This window comes from Ilyonectria robusta, assembly GCF_021365365.1.
Source record: "Ilyonectria robusta strain PMI_751 chromosome Unknown BGZ61scaffold_24, whole genome shotgun sequence".
Lineage (NCBI taxonomy): Eukaryota > Fungi > Ascomycota > Sordariomycetes > Hypocreales > Nectriaceae > Ilyonectria > Ilyonectria robusta.
The window spans coordinates 231,252-250,083 of NW_025764458.1; the positions used below are offsets into that span (position 1 = coordinate 231,252).

At 51.0% G+C, this 18,832-nt stretch overlaps 6 protein-coding genes across 6 annotated transcripts; 3 read left to right on the forward strand and 3 right to left on the reverse strand.

Moving 5' to 3' along the window:
• Positions 1-49: 49 nt before the first annotated feature.
• BGZ61DRAFT_364034 (hsp70-like protein) lies at positions 50-1,771 on the forward strand (the record flags this gene model as incomplete). The annotated part of the gene is made up of 1 exon (XM_046241483.1): positions 50-1,771. A coding segment is annotated over one exon (1,722 nt), but the record flags the coding sequence as incomplete, so codon positions are not given.
• A 1,026-nt stretch (positions 1,772-2,797) lies between these two features.
• Positions 2,798-4,036, forward strand: BGZ61DRAFT_460138 (kinase-like domain-containing protein). The gene is made up of 2 exons (XM_046246995.1): positions 2,798-3,160; positions 3,216-4,036. The coding sequence occupies exons 1-2, from the start codon at positions 2,807-2,809 to the stop codon at positions 3,948-3,950; spliced, it is 1,089 nt and encodes a 362-aa protein (XP_046098599.1). The 5' UTR covers positions 2,798-2,806; the 3' UTR covers positions 3,951-4,036.
• A 418-nt stretch (positions 4,037-4,454) lies between these two features.
• BGZ61DRAFT_460143 (Fructosamine/Ketosamine-3-kinase) lies at positions 4,455-6,358 on the reverse strand. Its single transcript, XM_046246996.1, has 5 exons — positions 5,781-6,358; positions 5,145-5,715; positions 4,962-5,088; positions 4,859-4,915; positions 4,455-4,808 (listed from the first exon to the last, which is right to left on the reverse strand). Exons 1-5 carry the CDS (start codon positions 5,859-5,861, stop codon positions 4,739-4,741), a joined length of 906 nt encoding a protein of 301 aa, XP_046098600.1. The 5' UTR covers positions 5,862-6,358; the 3' UTR covers positions 4,455-4,738.
• Positions 6,359-6,636: 278 nt separating this feature from the next.
• Positions 6,637-11,861, forward strand: BGZ61DRAFT_592214 (NACHT and WD domain protein). Its single transcript, XM_046256718.1, has 7 exons — positions 6,637-6,664; positions 6,723-7,283; positions 7,343-7,393; positions 7,460-7,766; positions 7,835-7,969; positions 8,019-8,521; positions 8,575-11,861. The coding sequence occupies exons 1-7, from the start codon at positions 6,659-6,661 to the stop codon at positions 11,827-11,829; spliced, it is 4,818 nt and encodes a 1,605-aa protein (XP_046098601.1). The 5' UTR covers positions 6,637-6,658; the 3' UTR covers positions 11,830-11,861.
• Positions 11,862-12,102: 241 nt separating this feature from the next.
• BGZ61DRAFT_497914 (uncharacterized protein) lies at positions 12,103-14,229 on the reverse strand (the record flags this gene model as incomplete). Its single annotated transcript, XM_046251217.1, has 3 exons — positions 12,103-12,504; positions 12,561-14,021; positions 14,119-14,229. The coding sequence occupies 3 exons, from the start codon at positions 14,227-14,229 to the stop codon at positions 12,103-12,105; spliced, it is 1,974 nt and encodes a 657-aa protein (XP_046098602.1).
• Positions 14,230-15,431: 1,202 nt separating this feature from the next.
• BGZ61DRAFT_537481 (uncharacterized protein) lies at positions 15,432-18,544 on the reverse strand (the record flags this gene model as incomplete). Its single annotated transcript, XM_046254543.1, has 2 exons — positions 15,432-17,188; positions 17,239-18,544. The coding sequence occupies 2 exons, from the start codon at positions 18,542-18,544 to the stop codon at positions 15,432-15,434; spliced, it is 3,063 nt and encodes a 1,020-aa protein (XP_046098603.1).
• Positions 18,545-18,832: the final 288 nt, after the last annotated feature.

Here is an 18,832-nt window from a genome sequence, read left to right on the forward strand (position 1 = left end):
AACTTGGTTGGCAACCCACTCAGAGGTATCCCAAGCACACCAAACAAAAATGCCAACAGACAAGGGAAGAGGATATGCCATCGGCATCGACCTCGGAACGGAAAACACACGTGTCGCTGTCTTCCGTGACGACAGAGTTGAGATCATCCCCGATGAAGAAGGCCGTCGAAGCATGCCATCTTACGTCGCATTTACCGAAAGAGGGCGCCTGATCGGCTCACCTGCAAAATCAAGGATTACTCTGAACCCAGAAAACACCATCCATGGAATGACCCGTTTTCTGCCGCTTGGCTTCCGCGCTCTGCAACATGGTTTCCATGGGCAACCTCTGGCTGGTGATAAGCTGCCTCTTCCTTTCCATGTATCTGAACAAGCCAGAGGAGTTGTCATCGAGGTAGACTACTTGAACGAAAGAAGGAGTTTCACACCGGTGGAAATCTTGGCCATGATTCTTTCCAAAGCCAAGCGGAATGCCGAGGCATACCTAGGATGCGAGGTGCGAGGTGCTGTATTAAGTGTGCCGGTCTTTTTTTCTATGCACCAACGCTACATGATGGTTGAAGCTGCGATAATCGCTGATCTGAGGGTCATGAAAGTCGTGCTTGCACCTTGTGCAGTTGCCAATACGTGGGCGTTGCACAGTTTGACGTCTCGGAAAGAGGAACACAACATTGTCATCTTCGATTTGGGTGCCAGGTCTCTCAGTATCGCCGTCGCCACGGTAGAAGAGGGCCTCATACATAACAAAGCAGTTTCAAGCAACTGGTGGATTGGTGGAGACCATTTACTTAACGTCCTTGTTCTTGAGATGGTCAACGAAATCAAACAAGCATGGGGAGAAGACGTCACAAAGAATAAGCGAGCCTTCCAACGACTTCGAAAGGCTTGCGAGGGTGTCATCTGCGCACTCTCATCGGCCACATTCGCATCCATCGATATCGATTCCCTGTTAGATGGGCGCGACTTCTCCCATGGAATTTCAAGGGGCAAATTCGCGTCGCTTTGTGAGCCCATCCTGGAAGGCATGGAAGAGTCACTTGGTGATGCACTCAGAAATGCACGGGTGGATAAACACGATGTTCACAATGTCATCCTTGCCGGTGGCTCGTCTCGCATTCCCCATGTCCAAGGAAAGCTAATAGACTTCTTTCAAGGCAAAGATCTAACCAAGTCCCTCAATCCCGAAGAGGCCGGAGTCTCTGGCCTTGCTATCCGTGCTGCTATGTTTTACGGGGATACAACCAACAAGTCCATCCATGAGATGCTGCCCTTGCCAGTGTTCCCTACAAGTATTGGGATCGAGCTTCTTGATGGCTCTGTCGTCGGGGATATTGTGTCACACAATACCACTATTCCCACCAGAAAGCAGGAGTGCGTTCAAGTGTACAGACATGTCAAAACAGTGGGCGTGGTCGAGAGACTGCAGCAAGGCTCCGAGGACACCATAGTTCTTGCCACAATCGACATTGGGAGTTTAAAGCTCCCCACAGACGACCTCTGGATCGAACTAGAATGTACCATCGATATCGATATACAGACGTTTCGTGGATCATGCACCGTCAGGAAGAAAGGCCACAATTCGTCCATCACGGCACAGCTGGGCCTCGAAGACCGCCTCCCATTGACGGAATTGGAAAGGCTGAAAAGCGTCGCGGATATTGCTCACAAAGCGGATGAATTGGAGGCCAGAAGAGTCATCGATCGGAATTTACTTGATGCGCGGATAGCATCACTTCTTGAGGCTATTGGTGAATTGGAATTGAGCAAGCGATCGAAGAAACTTCTCCTTTGGTTGAAGCGAATCAGATTTCAGGCCGACGAAATCCCATTCACGGCAGTCGATGAGATGCTGCAAATAACCCACAAACTTGATGAAGTGGAGGACCAGCTGGCAGTCCTGCGATGGAATGACCCGGAGGCCACAAGACTTACGTTCCGCAGCCTGTTAGAATCCAAGATTGAGTCGCTTCTTGAGTCTGCCGTCAAATTGGAGCCAACTCAGAAAACTGAATCCTTTGTGGTGAAGCTTGGAAACATACGACGATGGCTAGATGAGAGTCAACTTATTACAGTCGCTGATCGGCAGCGTGTAAAACCCACGTTTGACGCAGTCGAACGAGAACTGGCAGTCCTCCAGCAATCACAGCCATTGCGGAACGCAGTTAAAGAGAGGCTTCTTCACGTTCAAGGGACCTTACAAGTGACCAAGCAAAATCCCGAGGTCATGTCGTTTCTTGGTGAAATCGAAGACATGTCAGCCGAACTCGGCCAGTTCGCCTTTGATGAGCCAGATGCATATAATCAGAAACTAACAAGACTGGACGAAATCTCCCAGTCCATTTGTGTTGGTATGGATGGTCCAGACAACGGTGGCAAATACAAGCAATTGGAGTGGAGGCCGGTCTCTGATACTCCGTCTCCTCGGCTACAAGCTCGCCTTCAGGAAACCCAAGAGGCTGGCAGGGAAGACGATGGACAAGAGGATATTACTATTCTTGCAAGCAAAGTGAATCATACACTAGTCCTACCTGCCTCCACGGGACCAACAGAGGAAATTTCCGCTTCAGCGAAGGCTTCAGCCCAGTTGGACCCGAAGGATGAACATCAAGGAATAGACAGTTTATTCTCCACGTCGACCGCGCCAGCCGAGCTTGGATTCAAGGATGCCGATTTCGAGCGGATCTCGGTATTTCTACGCAACACTGGTCAAGCCACGGAAAGTAACGCCCCAAGACTTTACACAGTATTGCGCTTGATTGATCAACTCGATACCTTTGATGCTTTCATGAAAAAGGGAATTACCGACATGTGGTTCCCTTTTACTGCGACGACGTTGCCGTCGAGTTTCAAGCCATCGGCTCGGTCTCAGTTTCTTGACATTCAATCGGTCGTCTTCTCGAAGGGTTTCAAGCTGGAGAAGGGCTCCAATCGCAAGCATGCCCACTTCTCCCAAAACGACGTGGTGCCATTCAAATCCATCGCAAAGCTCGGCATCGGAGCGCATGGTGTGGTGGATAAAGTCATGAGCACGACCACGCATCGGGAATACGCGAGGAAACTGTTTCGGAGAGTCAAGGGCCTGAGACCTCAGGATGTGAAAACATTCATCACCGAGTTAACCGTCCTCAAGCGGGTAGATCATAAGCACTGCGTGGAACTCGTAAGCCGCATCCTCACCTCGCACCAAGATGGGCACGGTTGCTGATTAGTTGCAGGTGGCGAGTTATTCCGACCCGAAGTTCTTTGCCCTCCTTATGGAGCCGGTGGGAGATTATAATCTTGCAAAATACTACGATGAGGCAAAGAACAACGCCGACAAGTTGTCGCTGCTTCGAAGTTTCTTTGGCTGCCTCGCAAACGCCGTACAGTACCTACACAACGAGAGGATCCGACACCGAGATATAAAGCCGCAGAATATCATTGTAAAAGGCGACTGTGTGCTCCTCACTGATTTCGGTATCGCCTTCAATTGGGAGAATCTCACTCGCGGAACAACAACGGCAGACTCAGGCAAGACACTCGCATACGCGGCACCGGAGGTTGTGCGAGTTGAGTCACGGAACGAGGCAGCTGATACTTGGTCTCTCGGCTGTGTGTTTTTAGAGATGGTCACAGTTCTCAAAGGCAAGACCGTCGAGGACATGCGGCGCCTTTTCCGAGCACACAGCGAAAACCACTACTTTCACGCAAATCACGAGGGGATACTCGAGTGGATGGAGCAGTTGCAGGGCTGTGCTCCGACAACTGACAATCCCGTGCTAGGATGGGTCAAGAGCATGCTCCAGCCTGACCAAGCAGCTCGCCCTACGGCAGCAGAGTTGACGGAGGACATCGTGGAAGTATCAACGCGGTGCACGGTCTTGTTCTGCGGATCATGCTGCCATCAGGGCGCTGATTCTTCGACAGAGAATGAGGATGACGGACATTTGTGGGAAGACAGCGATGATTGAGAAGTAATGTAAGAATGAAGGGCTTGAGTTTTCCGCTGATGGGCGGTTGAGGTGTAAATCACGCCGCTACTAGGCAGCGTATTAGGGAGTGTGACACTAGCCAAGATGTAGTGTTCGTGAATGCAGTCCTTTCACCCGTGCCATCCGAATGATGAGTTATTTAGTAGTCACCTCGGCTTATTATCACAGGCCTCTCGACGGTGTCTTTTCACCGTTACTAATCGAACTAGCGAATGTTGTAACACTAACTTCGCGATTCGGTCTTAACTGATGTGTACACGAGCCCAACGGTATCAATGACATACTCCTGTTCAGAGCTTGTTATATCGTATAGGTAATTGGCAGATTATTTTTAGATCTCCTCCAGGGCTCTTATTTTAATATGTAAAAGTAATAATTGGCCGGCCTAGATTTTGACAATTTTGTTCTTCGTCTATATATCGTAAAGCTTATTAGCAGTAGCCTTTATAACTTCAGTAAATTAATTAGTTAATTAGTTAATTAGTTTGCAACCCTGCTAACAACTACAGCAAGACTTTAAACGGAGAAATATTAGTGACTATAGTTGTTGTATGTCACTTAGTAAAAATTGGGGGCTTAAGATAATCAGCGCATCATTCTTCAGAGGCTACCAGTGACAGAATATGAGCTGAGTATAAGTCAATGAGTTATAACCTAGGAATTCACCGGTCAACCAATCTTGGTAGACTTGACTTCACTAATTCACCGCCACTCTCGCCTTTCATTAAACCAGATATGTCTCCATTTTCCCCGTTGGCTTGCCGGTTTTAATCTTTGTAAAAGTCCGCAAGGCCATTGGGATGTTTTTCTAGAAGCCGAAGCATCTCTTCTCTAACTCTGCACCCAGGTCAATAACAAGGATTAGGCTGTTAGGGTGAGAGATTCACCTGTGAAGCAACGATACCCATTGCGGCCACATTCCTGCGGTGAGGAGGTCGTTGCGCCTGAACTCATAAGCCAAGGATCGGCGACACTATTTTTGAGACATACATAGAATACAGTGCGCTGCGATCATCAAAATCCTTCCGAGGCTCAGAAGCGCCAACCTCTTCCTTATAGAGATGCAAGAACTCCAATCCAATGGCGTATCGCGGGTCTCTCATGCATTGCAAATCCACTAGAGTGAATATTAGTAAACACGTGCACCGGCTAGGTGAAAGTCACTGCACCAACTTTCATTGTGCCCATAGAAACAGCAAGCGTCAAAGATGATCGGCTGGTTGCTGTCAACATCTATTTGGATATTCCCATCCCAAAGATCGCCATGACACAAAGTAGGCTTGAGGCTCCTGCCATCGGTTTGTAACGGTCGCAGCAGTCTCGGAATGACCGTTGAGATGAACTTTTCAGCAACCTTGGCGAGCTCAGCGTCTTCGCCCCGATTACGTTGCGCGTATGCCAGGTTGGAGCGGAACTCTCTCGTAAAGAATTCCTCCCAGCTCTCGCACCAGTCATTGATCATGGGTGAAACACCATAGAAGGTTGTGACATGGAATCCGAATTTACCGGTCGGTGAAGTTGAAGACTGATGCAGTTTCTTCAGAATAGATAAAAACTGAACGAGGGGAGGCGAGCAGTCCTGAAGGTTATGAAAATTTGTGAGGAAGAAGGCTTTGGACTGGTCCTGTTCGAATGTCCCCCAGGCGAGTGGATGCACGACGTTGTCGGGGATATATGACGCTAGAGCGCTCTGTCCCTCATATTCGCCCTCAGCCATTTCGGCGGCTTTCTCTCGTTCGATGATCTGTGGCTTCAGTGTGAGCTAGTCTTATTTATCCATCATAGAATATATGTAAACAGTGTACTTACTTTAACGAAATATGGGCTCTCCTCTCCGTTAACCTCTGTGTCTATTCGTAGACCCTTGGACCACTGAATACCGCGAGTCATCAGTATACGTTATTGCATACAGAAAGCAACGCCCTTGTAGTTTGAAAGTCGAAAGCTCGTGTTATTTCAGCAGCATTTGATTATCCTACATTCTTATTGCCATGTTGGGCAATGGAAACAATTTCGCTGTCGGGAGGAAGAGCTGACGGCGTCGAATAGCATCCCTCAGGTCCCGTTAATCCATAAGATAGGCCAAGGGGTTTGGCTCACCGGCGATAATTGCGGGGTCCAAAACTTCAGTGCTCATTTTGCGACAGTTTGCGAAGCGAAGAGACTCTCACTTTCGTTGTTGTGCAGCAATCTGAGGGGTCGCTAGAACCTGATGTCGATTAAAACCTGATGTCGATTGGAACTAGATTACTAGAATGCGGAGAATTAGGCTTTGAGAGAAGCCGTTATCCAGTGGAATCCTTTTATCTGTGCCTGAGGCGCGTCTTGCCAGCTTACTGTCACGGTTGGTGCGGAGGAATGAGATGCGACAAAGAGAGTGAATTGTGCGTGTGTTTGAGATCCCGACTTAAGGGGCTATATATACTTCTATATACTTTAATGACTAGGGCAGAATAGGTGTAGGGCGCAGAACTCTTAGGAATGTGTACTGAAAGGAAAACCTTACAGCTAAGGGAGGGCCTTGACGTCTGAGGCGTACCCACATTCCTGTGACATTTACATACTGATGCCCGATTGGCCCAACTTGTGTGACCGACCAACACGTAACCGGGTGAGGCTGAGGCTACGGCTACGGCTAACCAGAAATTGATTCCATCTTGAATCCAAAATATGTCACTGCACCCGCGATGCCGGTATACTTTAATTCCCCCATGAATGATCGTCCCCAGGCTGACTCTAGCACCTTGACAGATTTTCCACCGCGACCACGACCGGCAAAAGCCCGGTGTCGCCAGCGACATTTCGTCCAACTTGGACCGGAGCGGGGGTGCTTCCATCGAACCGAGATCCCCCTCTCCCGGTTGCAAGCTGAGCTCTGATGCACTGCCTTCAGACACCGGTACGGCCAAAAACGATGTTACATTGCAGCCAAGCCCCGTCACCAAGAAGCCCTTCACCAGTCCGTGGGCTCAGAAGAGACCAAGCAGCGACGACGAAAACGGCACCAAGTCCCGGGGGCCACTAGGACTGCGTCTTTTGCATTCGTCCCCCGAGCCGCTGATGGACTTGATATTTGTCCATGGATTGCGTGGCGGGTCTGTAAAAACATGGCAGAAAGGAAAGGACCCTCGTTTCTTCTGGCCCCAGTTCTGGTTGCCCATGGAGCCGGAGTTCAACAACGTGAACATCCATAGCTTTGGGTACGATGCAGACTGGGCAAGTAGCAAGGCCAGCATCCTCAACGTGCATGACTTCGGCCAGTCTCTTCTAGAAGAGATGAGAAACTCCCCTTCTTTGATAAACAACTCCAGTGTGAGTTCGGAGATATTTGCACCTCGCAATGAGAGTCTGTGGCTTATTGGTTTCTAAAGGCACCAATTGTCCTACTTGGACACTCCATGGGGGGTCTTGTAATCAAGAAGGTACGTGAATTGACCGGAATCAACTGCTGGCCAATTAAGGTCTAATCACTAGATGCATTGCCATAGGCCTTTGTTCTATCTAAGGAGGTCTCGGAGTTCCGAGATCGCATCCGGTGTATCTTCTTCCTCGCCACACCACATCGAGGTTCCAATTACGCCGCAATGTTAAACAACATTCTCACAGTCTCCGGAGTCATGTCCTCACGGCCCTACATATCCGATCTAACGACTAGCTCAACCTCCGCTCAGCGTATCAACGATGACTTTGTAAAGTACGCAAACGACTTGACGATATTCTCATTTTATGAAACGCTTCCTATGAGCATCCGTATTTCATCGCGGATAATAGTTGAGAAGAATTCAGCAATTTTAGGTTAGATTGCTCAAGCTCGTTGCCAAATCGTGTTAGTACAGAGCTAAACAGTTGCTTCACGGGGCCAGGATGCAGTAATGAAAGAGTTCAGTATCTCAACGCGAGTCACAAGGATATTTGCAAATTCGACGGCCGAGAGGATCCAAACTACGTCACTTTAAAGAACGCCCTGGCTGGCGCATTGCAAATCTTGCTTCAGGGTGGTACGCATATCTTGGACCTAGGTTTCAATAATACTAATATAACATGCAGTCTCAATGACCGAGAAAGAAAAGGCAGCGGAGCAAATGAAACTTCTCGAGCCATATCTTGGCATATCAGATCTACCCGACGAGCAGTACCACAAGGTCGAGGGCTCTTGTCGATGGATCGACTCTCGAGATGACTTCCAAGACTGGAGAGATTCCGCCGCCGACATCATTACTGTGGAGAAAGAAGAGGCAGAGGCAACCAAGAACAACCCCTCAATATATTGGGTCCGCGCCAACCCAGGTACAGGCAAAACCTACCTCGCCTCTCATGTCATTGCAGAACTCCAGAACTCTCGGTTGGAGTGTGCTTATCATTACTTTCATGTCGGAAACGAGAACTCGCGCTCGCTTGGGGGTTGCTTACGGTCCATAGCCTACCAGATGGCCATATCTAATGCGGCAGTCAGAGAGAAGTTATCAAGGTTACGTGATGATGGGTCCACATTTGACAAGGACGATTCTCTCACCATCTGGAATATGATCTTCAAAAAGAGCATCTTCCAGGTACGTTTATGGCTCAATCAAGATCAATGTAGGTTCAGTGGCTAATTTCTCAGGCTTGCGTTACATCGACTCAGTACTGGGTAGTTGACGCCCTCGACGAGTGTTTCAAGTATCAGGAGTTCTTCTCCATGCTGAAGGGGGCGAACCCAAGCTTTCCGCTGCGAATATTCATCACGAGTCGCGAAGTCTCTGACTTTCAACGGCTCTATCGCCCTCTAGAAGCATCTGCATGTCTTACATGCATCGAGATACCCGAGAAAGATAGTATTAGCGATATTGAGTGCTACATTGAGAGTCGTATCGAGAACCTACCCATCGACACCATTGCGGACAAAAAGGAGCTGAAAATCAAAGTGCTCCGACGTTCGAATGCTTCATTCCTGTGGGTGCGACTTGTTCTAGACGAACTCGAACAGGTGTACTCCAAGGAGAGCATTCTACAAGTCCTTGAAGGTATCCCGGAAGGGATGGTACCGTACTATGAGAGAACAACAGGAGCAATGGCAGAAAACAAATTAGAGAAGCACATCGCCAAGGCCGTGCTTGTCTGGGTCGTGGCGGCTTGTCGAAAAATGACGATATCGGAGCTATCGAACGCGTTGAAGCTAGACATCAACACCATCCTGCCAAGCGCCAAAAGCGCCGTCACAGGACTCTGTGGTCAGCTCGTATCCATCGACAGGGTCTCCGACGTGGTCGATGTCATTCATCCTACAGCCCGCGAGTTCCTCTTATCTCCAGACGCTGGGGAATTCACCGTCTCAAGTCCGAATGCACATGAAAGGATTGCATTGACATGCTTGCAACTTCTTTCCTCCAATGAACTGCAACCGCCAAAGAATAGGAGGTTTCCATCGCCCCATCAAAGGCAGGATGAACCATCACCGTTCCTCGATTACGCGCTCACGCAGTTTTCGGAACATATCAATAGCGCGTTGGCCGAGCCTGATGAATTACTCCTTGCGTTGGATCTCTTCTTTAGGTCGACTGCATTGTCCTGGATAGACAGAGTCGCTCGAAAAGGCGATTTGCACTGCCTCATTCGAACATCTAAAAACTTGAAGGCTTACGTAGATCGAAGAGTTAAGCACCACTCTCCGCTCAGCGGCCAGATCAAGAACATATATGGCTGGTCAGTAGATTTGAGCAGGTTGGTGGCCAAGTTTGGAGCTGCTCTTATTGAAAATCCTTCGTCAATCTACTCTCTCATCCCCCCTCTTTGCCCATCACAGTCGGCCATATACCAACAGTTTAGAAGAATGCCAGACGGTCTGACGGTAGTTGGGTTTAAGAGCGAGACTTGGGATGACTGTGTTGCCTCTGTCAGCTTTGGGGACGATGTCGCTGTAGCTATTTCATGTGGCGAGAACCTCATCGCTGTGGGTATGGAATCCAACGACGTTGGGTTGTACAACCAGCGAAGTTGTCAAAAAGAGGGCGTTCTCCATGTGAAGCATCCGGTTGACTTGGTCCATTTCGCCGACAGCTTTATTGCGGCCTGCACTACCAGGACAATAACTCTCCAGGACCTCAACGGAAACACTATTTGGGAGACTCGGTTGAGATTCCGCTGCATACTTCTTACATCTTCTGCAAACACTATCATCGCAGTCTCTCAACATGGCCATATTCTGACATGGGATATGAAGAGTGGCGAGCTCTTGGATGACCAGACCATCGCGTATAGACACTTTGACAGCGATACTGAGCAGAGCGTGCCTGCCGCCAGGGCGCCATCACTAGCTTCCATCTCACCGGATATGGAAACTCTGGCCCTCGGGTACAGGGGTGGTGCGGTATGTCTTTGGGATCTCGGTAGTGGCGATCTTGTCGGTTGGGCGCGAGACGAGGAAGACAGACTCGCTGCTAAGCTCTTGTTCAATCCGAACCCGGATGCCAATCTCCTCCTCGTCATCTATACTAATCACGACCTCTCACTTTACGACACCTGGTCGGGGAGCCTGGTCAGCACTCACAAGACTTCCAACGACGTCGGCCTGCTATCGGCGTCCTGTTCCCCGGATGGCCGAACCCTCGCCACAACCGATATGCAGGGCAACATGCAGATCTGGGACTTTAGCTCACTCAGCCTCCTCTATCACGTTTTATCTCCGTTTCCCTCTTTCCGGATCCTCAATTTCACCTCCGACGGGTCAAGCATAGTGGATGTGATGGATTCAGGCATGCGCATCTGGTCTCCGGCAGCCCTCGTCCGCAAAAACTTCGAGGAGGATAACAGCGTCAGCGACGACGCGCCGAATCTTCCAGTCATTGAGGGGCAGTACGAATCGCTGCGGACGTCGCGCATAACTGCTCTTTGTTCTCATCCCTCCCTACCAGCCGTCTTTGCCGGGAAGTACAATGGCGAAGTCCTGGCCTTCAACACGCGCACAGGGCAACGGACATCGGTGCTCTATTCGCACTCTTCAGCATCCTTCATCACGGAATTGGCCGTCAGCAGAGACAACATTATAGCGTCAAGCGATGTGAGCGGCGCTTTGCAGGTCTGGAAGCTTGTACCAGGTCCATCGTCGTCCCTAAAAGGCGGCAGCCTCTTGCTTCGACGGCCACCAACGACGCAAATAAGGCAGCTGTGCTTCAGCGCAAATGGATCCTTCTTGCTCGTGGCAACAACTCTCTCGGATCATGTCTACAATATGAAGGATGGATCTTACATTGGATCCCTTCACTTTGAAGTTCACGAAAGAGGGATCTGGCGATGGTTATCAGTGCCTGAGCAGGAGACTACTGAGCAGTTCTCCTTGATAAATGATCGCACATTGAGGAGATATGACGCCCAAAATTTCCCTAACCAGAGCGAAAGTTCCGATATATTGCTGGATTACAGACTACCTGAGGATAGCAAAGGGACCAATATCGACATGGCGGTCGTGCACCCGAGCAGTCGTACTCTGGTCCTCGAAATGAGATATGACTTGGGCAATGCTTCATGTTCGATTTCCTTCCTGTTCAATCTGAGCCTTGCAACATCTGAGTCGAACATCAAGACATTATTGGCGTCCCATGATGTCTTTTCCAGCCATTGCAAGCATTTCATGGGATTCAGCCACCAGGCGCCTCACTTCGTCTTTCTGCATCGAAACTCATGGCTATCCAGCTGCAGCCTCGAGGATTTCGCACAAAACCGGCATTCGCAGCATTTTTTCGTGCCGGACGAGTACATCTCGACTAGCCACGAAGTTCTCCCGGTAAAGACAGCTGAGGACGATTTCGTTTTTTGTTTGCATGGTGAACTCGCTATTGTTAAGAACGGACGTAAATTCCAAGATGTAAAGGTATTTAAGTAGCGAGTTAGATTAATAGACCAAGAAACAATGACCAATAGGGACACAGCTGGGTGATCTCGTCGCTTAGTGTTACTGAGATTCCGCGTTGCTCACTCGTTCGCCAACTTCCGGAGTTCTAGAAATCACCAATTCGAGTATAGCGCTGTACTTGATGTAACCGATAATCTAGTTTTGCATCAATAGTCTTACAGAATTAATAAATCACTGCAAGTAGCCATAGTCAAGCACTAACGCGTCTGAGAATAAATGCTAAATAAATACAATATAAAATAATTACTTCTTCGTCTCCGGTGCCTCATCTGTCTCATGTGACACCTCTGGCATCCGAACCTCTGCCTCCTCGCCGCCAGTATAAGTTTCGAGGGGACCGATAGTAACCTGGGGGGCGTAAAAGGTCTTGCTCAGGTGCAGCTTTTCGGCGGGCACGAAGACGTCAAACCAGCGCGGAATGATAAATCCCAGGGCGATGATAGCCATAACGCAATGGGCGACGGCAAAGGCGAAAATGTGTAGTGGGTCTTGGCTCTTGGCCTTGAAGGCTGGGTACGCAAATGAGACCACAATGGCGAGAATTGGCGAAGAAACGTAGCGGAGGATTACGGGCCAGGCTACCGGAATGCTCCAGTTCTTGCCAGTCGCAATGACAACGTTTAGGTCGCGGCGAAGTTGATTACCCTGTGTCGAGTCAGCATGCACAAATCGGTAAAACTCATCAGGCAAAGGAAACGTACTGAATAGAATGCCAGCCACCAGACCTTGACCAAGACGGTATTCTTGCCCCAGAAACCCGGAGCTCCAGTATCGGGGGTCTTGGATATGAAAATGGCAACCACAGTGGACAAGACGAAGATACCGAAGCCTGTGCCGGCTCCCGCCTCAGGCCCTACTGCTTGGCCGACTGCTACGCCCAAAACCATTGCCAGGATGTATCCCAGGCTGTATACCAGATAGCCAATCGTTCCAACCTGGCCGCAAACATCCTTATACCGGTAGATGGTGGTGGAAGTAACCAACTCGGTCCAGACTGCGAATAGGAGAACAAGGTTGTTGGTCCAGGTATCAACTGCGTCGAGGAGGTAGAATCCAAACTCGGTACAGTATATCAGGGACAAGAGAAAGCTGACGACCATGACCCCGGTACAGACAAGTGGGCGGGAGGCACCGCGGGTCATGCGACAGTCCATGATGAGAGTGACCATAGACTCCACGAGAGCAAACGCAGAGCTGAGACCAAGAACAGCGAGGGTGAGGAAAAACAGCACGGCAAAGACGTTGGATCCGGGCATCTCGGCGAGCGCAAGCGGGTAGGTCAGGAAGCCAACGGTGAAAGTGCTGAGCGTGACGGATGGGTCGCCAGGCTCGTAGCCAAGGAAGCCGATGACGCCAAAAACGGCGAATCCGCCAATGATCTCATATAGGGAGTTGCAGCAGCCGATGATCAAAGAGTCCTGGACGGCGTTGGCGTACTTGGTGTTGTATGAGGCGTAGGAAGTGAAGTATCCGAAACCCACGCCGATGGAGAAGAAGATCTGGCCGCAAGCCGCCTGCCAGATACCTCCACTCGCAAGCTTGGAACCGTTCCACTCTGCAAAATAGTACTTGACACCCCTGGTGGCATTCTCCAGTGAGAGGGATCGTCCGAGAATGACGATGAGCATGACAACGGGAAGGCCCATGGTGAAATAAACAACGCGGCCAGTGGTGCCCACGCCCTTGAACATGCACATCCAGATAACAACCCACATAAATGCGCACCAGCCAACTGTCTCGCCGACCATTCCCGTGCTAGGATATTCGACATATCCAGACGAATCTAATGGGGCGATGGGATCCGGGTTGGCAATGACGTCTTCCATGTAAAACTCTCTGCCTCTGCCTTTCCACGGGAGTGGGCTCGTGAAAGAGACACGGAAGTAGTGCATGATCCAAGCGAGAATGGGGACGTAGTATGTTGCGACAATGTAACCGGTCATGACCACGGCGAGGCCTACACCTTTGGCGTGCTTGTTGATTCCGTGGAAGGCGACAACCACGCTGCCGCGGTAGGCTTGGCCGATACAGATTTCCAGGACAAGGGTCGGGATTCCGAGGAAGAAGAGGGCGATGAAGTAGGGAATGAACCACTGGAGGCCATTGTGCGCGAAGACGACGGATGGGTAACGGAGAAGGTTGCCGAGTCCAACAGCACCACCCTAGTATGCCGTGTTAGCAGACGACGACGATGGTTTTGCGATTGCATCGTTGAGGCGTGGGAGAAGTGATGGCTGGTGGATATTCCTGTCAACGTACCATTGCCGCAAGAACAAAGGAGGCCCGCGACGGCCATTTATCGCGGCCATCATCCTCCTTGGCCGCGTCTGGGGCAATCCAGTCGATGATTTTCTTGACGTTGATGCCCATGGTTGCAGCCGGTCAGAGGTGCTCCTCGGCTGTTGTTGTAGGTAGAACAAAACGATGAACGATGAACGATGAACGATGAACGATATCCAGAGGCCCCTCGCCTTAGCCGGGCGTGAAGTATATGACAGAAACAGGACTGATAAGAGGGGCGCGGAGTGAGAGTGATATCAACTACTGCGTTTCCGAGTCTTGTCTGGGCGGGCTTGGGTCGTATTTGAAAGGCTTGGGTCGTAATAGAAAGGCTTGGGTCCTGCCCCTTGGGTCAGCTCCCAAGGCTTCGATTCCCTGCTTCCAAGGCTCGCACCCACACCGTGTGATTTACAGCGGGGGTGGCGAGCAGTGTCGGGCTTGGCATCGCGACTGACGACGCTGAGATGCTGAGACGCTTCGAAAGAAGCGGTAATTCTGTGTCGATCGGGTGACGAATGCTGGCCGCGCTCAGGCTCAAGTGGTCTCACTGGTAACACGGTGAGCCGGTGTGGAGCCCCGGGGCACGGCGGCCGCGCTGCCGGGACCTGGGGAGAGCCCATTCTTACGCAACGGAATGACCTGGCGCATTTGCAATCTTGGGGAACATGGAGAAGCGAGAGGCCAAGGAATTTCTAGAACAATGGGGCTCCGGAAGCCAAGACGAGTTGCTCACGTGAGAGCTTGGCTTGGGGTTTGGCTCCGCTTGGCTCGACTTGGCGCTTCTCAGTTCTCACCATCAGCATTCTGCCAGGCCCGACGAGAGGCGGCCACGACTTCAACTTGAATGGCCACAATGAAACTCTGGTTGCGAGACACGTCCAAACACCTTCCTCTTTCAACGAGAGTCCTCGGCGCGTGCCGACGCCAGCCGCGACATGACGCCTCCTACGTCTATGGCACGGGTGGCATATCCTCCGCCAGCGCTCCCCGAGGTTTGTGTCCCCCCGAGTTTACCCTGGCAGCTTGAGACCAGTTTATTCGCGAAGCGCTATTTCGTTTAGTGCAATGCCCCTACCGCTAGGTTGAGCAGTAATCCCCTCTTTGAGCCAAGTTCAGTTGCTGCTGTCATATATATGTGTAGTGATAGAACAGACGACACGGCAACTGAATAAGCGGGGCGCTTCCTAAGACTGCTCCCGTATTCTGTCGCAGCCTCACATCTAGGAGAACCATGTTCTTACGGAGAAAATTATGATTTCGTGTATATAGCTAGAAGTCTTAGGTCTACATGTCTATATCAGAGCTAGCGCCGCCGACGAGTCATAAACTGGAACTACAACTGACGATGGCTGTGAGGCAACCACTTGGTTTGTTGCGGACTCAGTGATGATTGTTTCAACCGCCGCCTGCTCTACCACCGCTTGCTCCAAAATTGCCTGCTCCACCACCGCTTGCTCCACCACCGCCTGCTCCAAGATCGCCTGCTCTACCACCGCTTGCTCCACAATCGCCTGCTGCTCCAACACCTCCTGTTCGAACACTGGCTGCTCTACCACCGGCTCAACAAATGCTGAAGGGTGATATGGTTCCGACGCGTCGTATGCGGGTTGCTCCCACTCCAGAGGTTCGTACGCGAATGACGAGTGAGCTGGATGTTCAGATACCGGATGTTCAGATGCTGGCGGCTCAGAGGCTGGTGGTTCAGAGACTTGCTGTTCAGAGACGGGTTGGTCGGATGCTGGTTGATCGGATACCGTTTGGTCGGTTGCTGGTTGATCGGATACCGTTTGGTCGGATACAGGTTGGTCAGATACTGTTTGGTCGGATAGAGGTTGGTCAGATGCGGGCTGGTCAGATGCTGGTTCTTCATATGTCGGCTGTTCAAATACCGGCTGTTCGTAAGCCGGCTGCTCGTACGCCGGCTGTTCATATGCCGGCTGTTCAAATGCTTGCTGTTCAAATGCTTGCTGTTCAAATGCAGGTTGATCGTATGCGGGTTGTTCGTATGTTTGTTGCTCATATACCGGTTGTTCGTATGCTTGTTGCTCATATGCCTGTTGCTCGTATGCCGGTTGTTCGTATGCTGGCTGTTCGTATGCTGGTTGCTCGTATGCCGGTTGTTCGTACGCTGGTTGTTCGTATGCTGGCTGCTCATATGCTGATTGTTGCTCATATGCAGGCTGCTGGCTGTCACCTGCACTCTCTCCTCCACCACCGCCATCTCCACCATCTCCTCCACCAAAGTCTCCTCCACCAAAGTCTCCTCCCCCAAAGTCTCCTCCGGCATCTCCAAGGTCTCCAATCTCACCCACAAGCTCACCGCCGCCGACCAAAAGAGCAGCTCCGCCAACAAGGAGTCCCATCTTTTTCAAATTGCCCTTTGTCCCAAACTTGCCCATTTTCTTGCTCGCGGTCTTATAGCCCTGGCTCGTATACTTGGCTGCTGCCTTTGTTGCAGACATGAGCCCTGCCCCTGCCATATTCACAGCTGAAGGATTACCGGCTGCCACACTGGTTACTGGTTGGCCGCCTTGTACTGCCTTCTGGGTTGACTGCAGGGTGGACTTCAGCCCCGGGTTGTTCCACGTAGATAATCCCAGTGCCTCATGGATGTAGAGAGGAGCTGACTCTGGAGTTCGCACCTCCTTCCATCCACTCGGAAGTACAATGGTCGGTTTCTGCCATACGCTGGTATTTGTGCTGCGTTTGAAGTAGTATGGACGGCCGTCTGGAGCCTTGCTTTCTTCCCATCCAGGGAGCAATGCAGATTCCCCTGGCATGACCACTGGCTTGATGTGAGTTCTGAGCCCTGTGGAATTATGCGCGTACCATGTTCTTCCGGCAAAGTTCCTACGGAGAGTCCAGAGGTTTGCCGGGATGGTCTTGTCAGAGATCTGGATGCATTGATCTGAGTCTCCTGCAAAGTAGGACTTCTCATGCGCGTGTGAGGTAGCCGGGCTGGTCATGAAGCATGGAGGGCAGGAAATGGTTACAATTTCGGCAGTGCTGCAAATGAGACAGGTATGAGCAGAGACCATTGCCGCAATACCTATTCGAGATATTAGCATGCTATTTTGTTCATTTTACCATCATGCTTACCTTGCTTGCACCAGGTGCATTGCCGCAAGGGTGAACCGGCGGGATTGGGGACAACGGGATTCTGCCACGCCGGACTCGCCATCGTGCCAGGCGTACTAATAGTTGTAACAGGAGTTTGGGAACTAATACTACTGTTGATAGTCGCAGGGCTATTTTGCACAGACGAAACTGGTAGCGGACTGTTGGCATAAAGCGTTGCGCTCTGCGGTTGAGACACAAGGGCAGGATGTTGTTGTGTTTGCTGCCCAGGCACTGATGCGACAGGTTGGACGGCTCTTCGTCGGATTGGCATGTTGGAGGTATTCCCTAGTGCAGGCTGTAACGGTTGCTGGTTGACATACTGGATCTGCTGGGCTTGCTGGACATTTTGGTTCTGCTGGACATGCTGCTGAGTGTTTTGGGGCTGCTGCGCTTGGAGAGTCTGCTGTTGGTGCTGTTGCGTGTATTGAGGCTGATACTGGAGATGCTGGGTCTGTTGGAGATTCTGGTTTGGTTGTACTTGCTGCGTTTGCTGAACCTGCTGCTGTTGGAGACGTTGATTTTGCTGTGCTTGCTGAATTTGTTGGCCCTGCTGCTGAGTATACTGGACCTGCTGCTGGAGATTTTGGGCCTGCTGAGGAAGTTGATTCTGTTGTGCTAGCGGGGAATTCTGGGTTTGCTGTTGTTGAGGATACTGGATTTGCTGCTGCTGAGGCTGTTGATTTTGCTGTGCTTGCTGTTGCTGCTGCTGCTGCTGAGTGTACTGGGCCTGCTGCTGGAAATGCTGGGTCTGCTGAGGAAGCTGGTTCTGCTGTGCTAGTTGAGGATGCTGAATTTGTTGCTGCTGAGGACGTTGATTTTGCTGGACTTGCTGGACCTGCTGGACCTGCTGCTGTTGTGTGTACTGGGTCTGCTGCTGAGGGGATTGAAGGGTCGATGCGGCATAGACTGGCGACTGCTGCTGAGCAAAATGATTCGTCTGAACTTGCTGCTGCTGGGGAGTATGAAGCTGTTGCTGATGGGCTGAGCTAGCATAGACCGGCGATTGTTGGTGGTGCAACTGCTGAGCATATTGGGTATGCTGGATCTGAGGCGACTGCTGGGGTTGTTGAGATAGCTGCTGGGGCTGCTGGTGTTGGCTGAACTGAGCCTGTTGCTGGAGCGGCTGAGGACTCGGTGCAACATAGAAATTCTGTTGCGGCATCTGGGAAACAGGGCGAGAATGAGGTGGTTGTGCTCCAGGCGTTGAAACGGGAACCGGCTGGTGCATTTGGGTCTGCGCCTGCGGGGATTGACCTGGCTGGTATTGGGCCGGCTGGTAAGACATTGTTTTCAATTGGCACTGGCCAGTTGATGATCTCGTAGGGGCCAGGGAAAGCGGCGTGTCGTTGTATCGCAGAGAGCTCTCTTCTTACCACCTGTGTTCTCGTAGAGGCAGCCTAGACAAAGTTGTGGCGGAGGAGAACAGGCGGCTCGGCGCGGTGCTCGGCAGAAGAAGCTTGTTTTAGGAGCGTGTCAACCTGGTCACGCCTAACGAGGAGGGGCGCGTCGCAATCACCGCTTGTTCCGCTGCTGGCTAGCTAGCTAGCTGGTCTAGGCTAGGTATTAACATTGG

Excerpts from the sequence above, each read along its gene's own strand:
- BGZ61DRAFT_460143 (XM_046246996.1), bottom strand. The coding sequence starts at position 5,861 with ATGACTCGCGGTATTCAGTGGTCCAAGGGTCTACGAATAGACACAGAG. Across the intron at positions 5,716-5,780 it reads AGAGCCCATATTTCGTTAAA|ATCATCGAACGAGAGAAAGC; the intron begins GTAAGTACACTG and ends CTGAAGCCACAG. Across the intron at positions 4,916-4,961 it reads CGCAGCGCACTGTATTCTAT|GCGCAACGACCTCCTCACCG; the intron begins GTATGTCTCAAA and ends TTATGAGTTCAG.
- BGZ61DRAFT_460138 (XM_046246995.1), top strand. The coding sequence starts at position 2,807 with ATGTGGTTCCCTTTTACTGCGACGACGTTGCCGTCGAGTTTCAAGCCA. Across the intron at positions 3,161-3,215 it reads ATAAGCACTGCGTGGAACTC|GTGGCGAGTTATTCCGACCC; the intron begins GTAAGCCGCATC and ends GATTAGTTGCAG.
- BGZ61DRAFT_592214 (XM_046256718.1), top strand. Across the intron at positions 7,284-7,342 it reads CTTTGATAAACAACTCCAGT|GCACCAATTGTCCTACTTGG; the intron begins GTGAGTTCGGAG and ends TGGTTTCTAAAG. Across the intron at positions 7,970-8,018 it reads GCAAATCTTGCTTCAGGGTG|TCTCAATGACCGAGAAAGAA; the intron begins GTACGCATATCT and ends TATAACATGCAG.